The sequence below is a fragment of the Micropterus dolomieu genome, linkage group LG02 (assembly GCF_021292245.1).
Source record: "Micropterus dolomieu isolate WLL.071019.BEF.003 ecotype Adirondacks linkage group LG02, ASM2129224v1, whole genome shotgun sequence".
NCBI classification, from domain to species: domain Eukaryota; kingdom Metazoa; phylum Chordata; class Actinopteri; order Centrarchiformes; family Centrarchidae; genus Micropterus; species Micropterus dolomieu.
Window position 1 is genome coordinate 7,962,504 of NC_060151.1, and position 11,784 is coordinate 7,974,287.

The 11,784-nt window shown below is 41.9% G+C and overlaps 1 protein-coding gene across 2 annotated transcripts in view; it reads left to right on the plus strand.

Annotated features, from left to right (window-relative positions):
• Positions 1-680: 680 nt before the first annotated feature.
• Positions 681-11,784, plus strand: part of usp43b (ubiquitin specific peptidase 43b) — a 74,973-nt gene continuing 63,869 nt past the window's right edge. For both annotated transcript variants that reach the window (XM_046072422.1, XM_046072415.1), the window contains exons 1-2: positions 681-1,617; positions 7,646-7,786. In XM_046072422.1, the coding sequence (XP_045928378.1) occupies positions 991-1,617; positions 7,646-7,786 (768 nt within the window). In that variant the 5' untranslated portion in view covers positions 681-990. The remainder of the gene's footprint in view (positions 1,618-7,645; positions 7,787-11,784) is intronic.

Sequence of the window (11,784 nt, forward strand, 5' to 3'; positions counted from 1 at the left end):
TACTTATAATATATACTAAAAATAAAAATACAATGTATTTCAGATAACCCTGAGTTGTTTGCAGTTCCAATAAAGATGTATTTCCTTTGGTTTCATTTAAAGAAATTGTTGAAAATAAAGAAGGAAAATAATCCAATATTTCACAAAAAAAATTTGAATTACAGAGCAAAAAACTTTCATTTCCTTTGGAGAAATTATGCTATTCTTTGTTTCTCTTTCATTACTTACAAACCCTCAGATTTATCTTGGAGGACCCCTAACTTGGGTAGCATATATAAAGCTACAAAAACTGATTTGATACAACATTATAAACAGTATAATGTCCTAAAATAATGTCAGTCTTAGGGTCTATTTTAGTGCAGATTGAGTACTTTCACTGTACTACTACTTCTGTTTGTGTACTTGTACTTCAATAAAGCACTTTAGCTTGGATACAGTATTTCACTATGATATGGGTACTTTTACTTAAGTTAAGGATCTGAGTAGGCTACTTCTTCCACCTCTGATCGAAAGTGAAATAAGAACATTTCTGTGTCAGATTATTTTCCAACGCTGACCACATGAATCCAGACCGTTCACTGCGCTCTTCTCTCCTCCATGTGCTGGAAAGTGGGAGGGGCAGTCACACAATCACAAGCTTTTTCTAGGCGAAGTTGGGAGCGATGGGAGGGGAGTGCTCAGTGCTGCAGCTGGACGGCGGAGCGGCTCGTGTTGTGCTGGGCATGACGAGATGCTGCTTGTGACAGCGGGCTCGGAGCAATAATGAACGCCTTCAGTAAGTGCTGGGATGGATGAGGAAGGTTCACTGTCAGCGCGGGGTGGAATAACAGTGTGCTGTTGTGCCTCCTGGCTCCGCGATGGTGTCACATCTGTGCGCTTTTCCCTCTGCTACCCGGACAGGGGACACTGGCGGAGAAGTGACACACCGGCATCGGAATTTACACAATTATCAGTCTCAGAATAGACGCGCGAGGGAGTAGAGGCGCTGTCATGGAGAAACAGAGCAGAGTCAAGGAGGAAATGCCGATATCGAAGGAGGAGAAGCGCAAAGAGAAAAAACCGAAATCCGGGAAGCTTTTCCGAAAGAAATCGTTGAAGTCTGTGGGGAGTTTTATGAACAGAATCATCAAAACTTTGGGCACTTTCACCCACTTTGGAGACGCTGACGCGCACGACGCTGAGGACGACGATGGGGGGTTTCGGAATGGCGCACCTTGCACCCTCAGCGCCAGCTCGGGAATTATCAAAGAGGACGTACAGGTGGCTTGGGATCGCGTGGTGAAAAACACTTCGAGCACCTCTTCTTCTCTGTGCACCGGCAGAGAAAAACTCCTCTACCAATACGGAGACAAAATCCCTGGTGTTCTGGGGCTGAAAAACCACGGGAACACCTGTTTCATGAACGCCGCGGTCCAGTGTTTGAGCAACACCGACCTGCTCGCAGAGTACCTCGGGTTGGAGCGATATAAGCTGGACCTGAGTCAAAGCAGAATAAACGGGGTGGTGAGAAGTGATGAGACGCGGCTTGCCAAGGGAGAAGTCACGGAGCAGTTGGCATCACTTGTCAGGGCTCTGTGGACTCTGGAGTACACCCCACAGCTGTCTGTGGACTTCAAGGTAACCAAAGTGCACCATGTCAGCCAAAAAAAAAACAACACAGGCTACAGGTGGATATGAGCTCAGTATATTTAATAGTACAGAGTGGGTTCAGGTAATATTAAAAAGGTATGGTCATGTCTTACAGCTTCAGTGGTTGTCATTAACTAAACACACTCTTACATTAAAGAACAGAACTTTTTGTTTAGCTGTACATAGGGGGCTATGCTATAAACACCACTATGAAGTAGCTCTCATGTTGTTAAGCGTCCTTGGGTTTGTGAAAGGCGCTATATAAATCAAAGTTATTATTATTATTATTATTATTATTATTATGTAATGTTCAGATAAAGGGGGGCATCGCAAGTCTTACATCATTTACTATAATTTACAGTAGTATAGCAACCATTCTCTTCCCACTAACAAGCAGACAGCGCTTTGCCCTGTGACTTCAGTGTTTTCCTGCCAGGTGATAATGAGGCTGCTGCTCTGTGCCGCTGCAGTCTGAGGGTGCAGGGTCAGCAGGTGCCTGACTCAACTGCAGGGCTGGACTTTTTTTCTTGCCAGAAGGCCCTTTATTACAACACTAAAAACTTTTATGATACTAATAAGGTTCATCACTGCTGGCACAGTTTTATGAACAAACCCCAGTAGGCCTATGATGACTTTAAGTTAATCATCAATTCTTAGTTGCAGCTCTGTGCAGCAGTAACTATGTGTGTGTGTTTTATTTCCTCTCACAGCATGGCGAGTGAAGTAAGGTTCAGGTGACTGCTTATCTGTACGTTACAGTGTTTATTTAAATGTGTTGCTGTTGTGATGCAAAGTATGTTGGCACAGGAAGGAGGTGATTTACTGTAACACTTTCTACTTAAGAATCTTCCTTCCCTGAGGATCAGGGGCGGTGGCGCAGTCCTATCAGGAGACCCTCAGGCTTTACTCTGCCCATACTGAAGATGGGGAGGGGGTGCACTTTATCTGCCTGCAGCTCTTTGCTCTGGATTTCTCTGAGCCATAGTTGAAGGCACGAAGTAGATAATATGGAGCAGTGAACAAAGAAACTTCACAATGGATCTATTCTTGGAAATGCTAATTACTCTATAAGAAAAGGGGAATGGCTACTGGAATATCTTGACCACTACAGTACAGTATATGTCTGTCCTCACACTTTAATGTACTGTAATGAGGAAGCAAAGGTTTACCAGAGAGCCAACAGTGTTTGGGTTTTTGCTGCATATAAAATGCAGCATTGACAAGTCAATCAATTTTAACATTGATTCTTTATTTCGCTTTTGCTGTATTCCTTTTGTCAACCAAAATCCTTACTGCCAATAATTCCCAAATTCCACTCTTTCATTCCCCTCTTATCTCGAGGGACTCAGATATCAGATATTTTCAGGACAAGAATCAGAGAGAACAGCATGGAAACATCTTGCCAAGATTAAACAATAGATTAAAAGAAACCCCCTAAACACTCCCCTTACATGTGATGAGATGTTTCCTGTGTTAAAGCACACACACAGACAGCACACACATTGCTGCGCCTCTTGGCTGTGGTAGGAGGTCCAGAGTTCATGCAGCTTAGGCCTCCTGAAATTGCCTCTTGAGTAATACCACAGCTGCCTGGAGGGAGGCATTATAAAATAATCAGATAGCTCCAAGGCTTGTGTCTAAGAGGCAAAAGTAGCTCCCAGTTGTGGGAACTCTAGACAGCACAAACCACTCATAAACAATCCTCCAAAAGAGATTTGTCTTTTTTAAAATGCTCAATTAATCTGTCGTTGCAGGCCTCTGAAAGTCAGTTGTTTTATCAGACAGGTATTGGAAAAGTTTGGCTAAAGCAGCCAGGGCCCATAGAACCCATCTTCATGTCACAGGAATTTTGTTAAGAAATGAGAAAAGGCCAAGTGTTGAAAGGGATCTCTTTATTTTACCAGATTGACTTTCAATATAACGTACATTGTGTTGCACTTTTCATTTAAATGATTAATGCTGTTCATGTACACCTCCTCTGTAAATGTAGAATCATCCTCATTTGATCTTCAAAGTTATGGGATCAGCAGTGGCCTCGCCACAGGTCAGTTGGCTGCAGAGTCCCAGTCAGGAGAAAAACAAAACAACCAAGTCCTGCCGAATACCCGGAGCTCTGCTGCATTCCACTACCACCTGGCTGGTGGGACAAGAGAGGTGGACGAGGGGCGGCAGCTTTTGTAAATGTTCACTATAGTTATTTTACATCGGCAATGTGTCCCGAGATTCCACTCTCAGTGATGGGTCTCTGACGCTGAAGGGTTGAGTTTCTTCAACCTGGGAGCAGATGTGTGCTTTTGATCTGGACAGTGCTTGAGCATTTTCTGCATACCCCCTGGCAGGATGGTGTGTTTGCACAGAGGGGCCTGCACAGGGACAAAGCCTAAAACTCAAACAGTTACTCGACAGCCATTTTATCAGCTTCCATAACATGAGTAGCCTAAAAGAGAAGGGATTTAGGGGTGAGCAGGCTTGATGACTGAACAGGAGTGTCATTCTCCCCACGGTGTATATTGATGGGCCTATTTAGGAAGCTAAATATATGTTGTGACAGAAGCAGGTCTTGCTCACAGGTATGTGTCAATATTTGCCGTCTCCATGTTGATCTTTAATAATTATCAACTCTGCTGGTTGCAGTAAGTCAGATGGCTCACTGAAGATCTACAGTAGAACAGTGATTACTAACCAGGGCTACAGGTACTCCAGGGGAGTTTTACAGTTCAGTACAGAAAAGATAAGGTGACCAGATTTCTGAAATGAAAACTGGACACATTTTTGGTTTGGTCGTCAGTTTGTCATTAAAAAATATAATGTTATTATATATGAAATAAAAAAGGGGGACAATTTCAGTTTTATAATCTGTCAAATATAACTCTTCCGAATGAAATCAAGTCATTTTGAGGCAGAAACTACCTTTCAGTCAATATTTAGAGGCTGCAATCACTTTCTGGCAAGTAGAATACTGCATTAACAACAAGGTTCAACAGCTAAAAAGTAGGCTACTGGATTGGTTGGTACAAAGCAATAGTCATAAATCATAAGGATAATTTCAAAAGAGATCATATCTTTATTTCATATGTAACTCAGCAGTAAGTCATGTTAATAATTATAGACAAGGATATTAGACATAGGCCTACCAAACACATCTTCCATCGTCAACAACAGGCTTCTATTATTGTCTATTATCACGTAAATGTCATGCCTGGTTATGCTATAAACTGCAAACACCTATTTGGCCACAATTGTGATTATTCCGTTAAAAGAAACGTTAAAGTATCACATAGACATAGACTTACATAGACCTTTGCTATTACCACGGACATAAAGTGATGTTTATTTGCACATTATGTCTGTTTGATCTAGATAAAAGCAGATGTAGTTGTAAAGAGCAATCACTTTTCGGCATGACACCTGTATGCTCTGCTGTCCAGTCTTTCTGGCCACGTAAAATCTGATTTCAGGTCTGTTAACACCTTATACAGTCTATGATTAACACACAGTTCAAAACGGAGACATTTCCGGGGACAGCTCCCCTATGGGGACAGGGGACTGGAGACTATCCCGGGAAAATGGGGACGTCTGGTCACCCTAAGAAAAGAACCCACAGAAATTTTCATTTGATCAAAAGATATATATCCACACATTGAGTCAGCTGTAGTACTGTAGCAGCTGAATGCAAAGTGTTGAGAATGACGGAGTAGACCCAATGAAAGCAAACAAATCGAGAAAAATTTGAAGAGTGAGAAGCTAGCAGGTAGCTTGTATAGTAGTTTGCATTAGCAAACACTGTGTAAATGAATAACCAGGACAAAACAGCACTTTTTGATTGTATCTGTAATCCTGGAGGCTAGACACGAAAAGAGGGATCCTAGAAAGTACAATAATGATCTTCTCCACAGCAGGAAAAGACTTAACTCCTTAAGTATAAAAGTTGCCCTTCCACTTTTTGCATCGCAGGTCATTCCAGAGTTGCCGGGAATCCCACAATGCCTTGCGAACCAACTCACTTGCGTCCCATAGAAAATGAATGGGGCCCAACTCTGCAAGCAGAGACATCTAAACAGTTAGCTAGCTAAAAGTAATAGATAAACAGTTGAAATAGTTAATTTTAGCTAAGGTAAAAGAAATAGATGAAATATAATTAAACAGTAATGAATAAAAAGTTGAAATAGCTAAAAACATAAACAATGAAAGAATGGTTGAAATAGATAACATTGGCTAAATGTTTGGAGTGTTTTCTTATTTGGCCTTTATCCTTTAGTGAGATGATTACACACATTACAGACTGGCCAGTGGCCATTATGCCACAGAGAACAATAAAAAACACGATATTTTCCACAACCTCAATTATAACTGAGACAATTGCCACCTTCAAAAGGCTGATTGTAATTACTGTTATTACTTTGCTGCAAAACAGCTTTAGGCTTGTACGTGTCCATGGTTCTCGTGGTGAATGTCAAAGCAACCCTGAAAGTTATACTGTATAGTACTGTATGCATTTGAAAATACCTCCACAACATCCAGAGAAAACACATGTTTAAGGGTGTAAATATCTTATTCTAAAATTCAGAGCAAACCTAAGACTTCCCAAAATCAGCAGTGTGTCATCTATAGGAGCAAAACATGCAGTTTAAAGAAGTATCTCGAAGCCTCTCTGGCTCTTAGTTCGCACGCTCTTGATGTAATAAAAACATTGCTCAACAGAGACACGCGTCAAGTTGTTTTGACCAAAACAGTAGCGCTTCGTAATTTGTAACCAACCTATGTGACCAGTCTTAGAATGATTTTAAGGATCCAGTGTTGGATGACAACACTCGACTAGAAAACAAGATCTATAAGTCAAAGGAAGCTTGATATTCACTTTCAAGATAAGATCAGAAGAGATGATTAGAGAACCTTATTGCTCTGCCATCTCTCCACCAGTGTTTTTTCTCTGTTTATGAATTTTTATGTTCACTTTTTGCACTTGTCAGTAACCACGTCTCAGTAACTACTTTGAAGATGCAGCCCTGGCTCTACTTTCAATGAGTTAATACTCCTAACCAATCTGCTCTGTTTTGTGATGTTTTGAAAAAATAGTTGACTCAAGAATAAATTATTTTTACTCTGGTCTGCTCTATCTTCCTACTCAAACAACTACACCTGTTCACCCCAGGGAGTTGCTGCACAACTGCAGCTTCTTATTGTGTGGCACAGAGATGCTGCACTGGAGAAATATTCAGCTACATGCTTTGCCCCAGGACACTTCAGTGCTGAGTGTTAAAGGAGCAAAGAGTGTGTTTTAATTCAGCATCTGTTCTTTTTGAACACTGAACTAGCAGCTCTTCAGTGACAGGCCTCCAACTTCATCGTCAGACATCCTACATGATGTTATGGTGTAATGGCTATAAGAGGCATATCACACATTAGTGGATTATGAAGCAATGATTACAGTATGCTGTTCCCTCTGCTATAATCACTGCCTTTGCTTCTCCGGGCTGCCAGCTGTGGTTCATGCAGCTAATTCCTGCTTAATTGACTCGGGTGCCATTCACATCTGAAGTCACATTATACCGTGTGCGAGCTTAAGTAGTCTTCAACCTACTTTTAAGAAGAATGTTATTCACACCTTTTTTTGATGTCAAAAATCTTGAAATGTAACTGTTGGCAATATTTTTGACAGTAAAACCTTTTTCAACAAGTCTGCGTTTTAAGTCTTAGACAAAGCCATATTTTGCAAATCCAAAATCTGAAATAACTTCATCAGTCAAAGCATGGTTCAGGTGGAGGCGAGGGGAATTGAACCACCACTGTGTTTGTTTTTCAGTGAAGTCATGTTTGGCGATAGGATAAATATATTCATGGATATTTTCAGAAGGTTTCTTTGTGAAGTGGCTGCATCATCATAACTTAACATCAGTACTGTAACAGCACATTTGCCTTGCGTTTACAGTGAAATACACATAATCAACCAAACTGTCTTAATTATGCAGCTGTAGAAAAATTCCACTTTCATCAAGTGCGCTTTCCCCCTCTCCAGACTATAGTGTCCAAGTATGGATCTCAGTTCCGTGGTAATTCCCAACACGATGCTCTGGAGTTCCTCCTGTGGCTGCTGGACCGCGTCCATGAAGACGTCAATCTGGCCTCCCACAATAACAACAACAAAACTCCCAGGAAGGTAAGAATCAAGCAGTCTGTTGGTTCATGTGGCAGCAGTGGACACGATAATTCTGCTTCTAACCAAGAAAAGTTCCTCATATGCTCCCCTTATAGTAACAATTGTGATAAAGCTTCAAACCGCATACTTAATTGGTGCATAACTAATACATGAATCATAATGATTAAATAAATGAATTAATGCTTTATATATCCAGAAGTTGTTAGTTCATGTGATTCGATGACATTGTCATTTTATGAACTCACACACACACATTAATTATGATAAAATCTGATTATTTATGAACAGGTTAGTGTCTCAGACCGGTGCATTTGATCACTTTTTCTTGCTGTTGTTGCATGAAGCTTGCTATAAGAATTGTGTTGTTTCTGGATTTGTCCATGAATTTACAGATGGCACATTCTCAAGGCCAAAAGTTCTTGCATGAACCAAGACAATATGCTTTGCATGCAACATTGTAGCTCATAATAGTTGTTCATTCAACATGCACAGTACACACTCTGGCACAATCTGTCTTCAGATGTGTTTCCACCAGTGGTTCCTATTACTAATGTGCATGTTTGTGTTGTTTATTATGAAGCTAGCAAGTGTAAACTCACTGATGTACAGAAGTTTAGAATCATCATAGTTAACTCTCCAGAGGTTACCTCCTGGTCTCAAAATTTGTTCTGCAGTGCAGTTTTCATGCCACCAGAACCAGTGCGACAATCTAAGCTGTGCAACCTTGCTCTGTGTCTAATGCATTGCCTGTGGACAAGTAGAGTACAAGTGTGGCGATTTGGTGTTTGATTTTCTCTCAGCACGTCTTCTCCTCGAGGTATGCCTGTGGGCGCGGTGCATCCTGATACTCCTTGAATGGAACTTTGAACTGCTCTGCAGTGAGCCATTAAGGCAGAATTTTCATGTATTATTAAATACATGTTTTTACCTTTGAAATAGACATCCCTGTTTTTTGTAGTTTTATCGGGGTGATAACAGTGGCATAATTTATGGGAAGTGCTGGTGAGTCATTGCAAATAAATCTACTCAAACTCAGTGCCCTTTGTTTCCTGAGGCGCTAACTGCACTGATTTATTTCGTTGTTTCATCATTGTGGGATCTGGAGATATCGAGATCAGGATGTCTCCCAAGGCCATACATTAGATGATTTAAGATATAATATCCCTTTTTCTATGAAATTGGTATGACCGACATGCAACCTTCTCTTGCATTGATTACTTGGATCAATTAAAAAGAAGAAAGGGTTATTTTGTTCTGAAACAGGAACAGGAGTGCACAGTCAGCAGAGCATATCATTGTAAATTTCAAGGTCATATTGAAAGTTTTGGCCAGCTTCTTTTCTCTGGCTTCAGTGTAGCGTTTGCTCATCTTTTCAACTGCAGCTGATACTCAGTCCTTCCAATAGCATGTGAGTGATTCAAATGAGGCACTGAGACAAATTTAGAGATAGTGCTCTCTCTGACTAACAGAGAGATTATGGACCACAGTTCACTTTCATCCTCTGTGGGTGTCCAGCTCCCCTGCATCAGTGACAACTCCCCCAAGTTTCTTATGTTTCTGTTGTTCAATCAGAATACACCGATATCACATGAACTAAGCTTCCACATCCTCGTGATCTGAGTTACCCTTCAATTCAGGATGAGAGTGAACCATGGGGTGAGGTTTGGAGGGATAGGGGTGAGTCTGGACTGTGTCTCTCCGTGTGCATGGCTCTGCAGAGGACATGACAGGAGGTCAGGACTGGAGAGCTGCTGATAAGGTCTGTCATGATGAGTCTGCAGCACCCCGAGGAAAATGTCACCGCACCTTGTTAACACCCAAGGAGCCGGGAGGTATGGAGTACATGAACCTTTAAAAAAAAAGTTGACTTAATCCTGGATCCCACTGTATGATGGCGTCAGCATCATGACTCAATTGACTGAAGGAGCACAGGTCTCTCTCTCTCTCAGCGTTTAGCCTTCTGTCACATGGCATATAGAGACAATACATTTTAACGTGTCTGTCTAATTTCCTGTGCCTGATTGGATTAAAGTCGACATGGTGAATACGTGAGATATCCAGAGACCAGTAACGGAGTGAACACACAAGTGGAGATAACATCAGCTGGTTACTTGGCTAGTTCCATTTCAAAAAATCACGCAATGACCATTTTAAGTACCAGTGGAGGCAGGTGGGACTGTGGAGGGAGAGTGTTGCATATTTCAGAAACAGATGATCAAACCAGAGTGAAATACAAGCAAAACAAAAGCAAAAGGTAATTTCATAAACAAGCAAATCAATCGCTGTATTAACTCTGGCAGGGTATACAGATTGCATTGAAAATTTGTACAGACATTCACGGTCTACACAGCATGAATCCTGCTGACTTAAGTGGTCCCCTAATGTTTTGTCTAGCTCTGCCATGAGGTTGGCTTTTTTTTTGTGAAATGTCTCAGAAACTATTGGCTTGATTGCCATAATATGTGGTACATATATCCATGTAGCCCAGGGGATGAATGCTAATGACTCTGGTGTTTTCAGTGAAATATATCAACATCTTATAGATGGATTGTCACAACATATTGTACCAAGGATGAACCCAGATGACTTTAGTGAAACCATAACCTTTCCTTTAATTTTCACCCTGATGTGCACTAAAATCTGAGTGTAATGCTACGCGGATGGTGATTGCTACTTCTAAGAATGAGAACATACATTTGAGTTCTGTCTCTGGAGCAAAAGTCAGATGAAAAGTGGAAAGAATTGACCGTTGCTTACATGCATTGGCTGCAGTAATGGAGAATGCTGAACTGAATAAAGCGAATCTCTCAACTGATGATGGACCCTCGTTGCGGTCGTAAGCTTTGGGAAGTAACCAAAAGAATGAGATTGCAGACACAAGCAGCTGGGATGAGATGACACACACTGTGTTGACTAAGTTATGCGTGGTGCACTGATGCAACATGTATCTTTGTATGTGTCAACTGACGCCTGTAATAAGCTGTAGGTCTTTAGTTGCGGGAGGTAGTAGCGTTGTATGAAAAATTCAACTGCAGCGTTAGCCTCCTTTTACAGTCTATGATTAGTCCATTCCCTTGTTAATCTTTGTGTCATATTATGGGACTGTGAAAACCTCTGATGTGTTTAATTAGTGATCATTTCAGAAGAATACAGTGTCGTAACAGAATATTCTGCATATGAATAAATATCCCTTGCAGTGAGAGAGTGTGAAGGGGAGAGCTGCATCGTGGCCTCTGTCCAGAGCAGAAAATCTCTTGTGACAGTTGTCTCTTATGTTTGTCCAGGCCTTCTGCCATCAGCCAGTGTGGGCTCTTTGCAGACACCAAGGTTGTCATGGATTTCGGTTTTATCAGTGAGGAAACATGCAGTCAGATAGGCTTCTGCTCAGTATCAGGAACGGGAGGGAAATTATTTGTAATAGTTAGTAATTCTGTCTCCCCATGAATCAGACTCTACTCCTTGCCTTGTTCCCTGCTTCCACCCTTTCGTAGCCCTTACATACTGTACCTCTGCAGGAATGTACAGTAAAGCTGTGGTATGCAGTCTGCTATCACTGCTCCACCCACAAAGGAGCTTTGTGAGGGGCAGAGAGGGCCTCACTGAGGGCAGGAAAGGGGCAGCTGCAAGACAAGTGTCTAAACCACACTCCTGTAAAACCTTCAGCATCATGTTTGGTCCATGATGGTTTGTTTGCTTACTTGCTTGCCTCTTGGTTCTGTGTTAATCGCCTCTGCTGCCACCCTGCTGAGGCTCTGGTGGTGCTGGCAGAGTCATCCAGGGTCACAGCCAGGCTCATGGGAGGCGCTGGCATCCGTTTACCAGTCCACGCACGTTCCCACTCACAGCCAAGGAGTCGGCAAGCTCCATCCTCTTCTGCTGCTAATTGAGGGGCCTGTGGGCCTATGCTAATTGTTTTTAAGCATGTGTTGTTAGACACCACTTAGCACAGGAGAGCCAAAGAAAAAGTTGGGAAGAGGGACACCCCCCCCCCCCCCCCC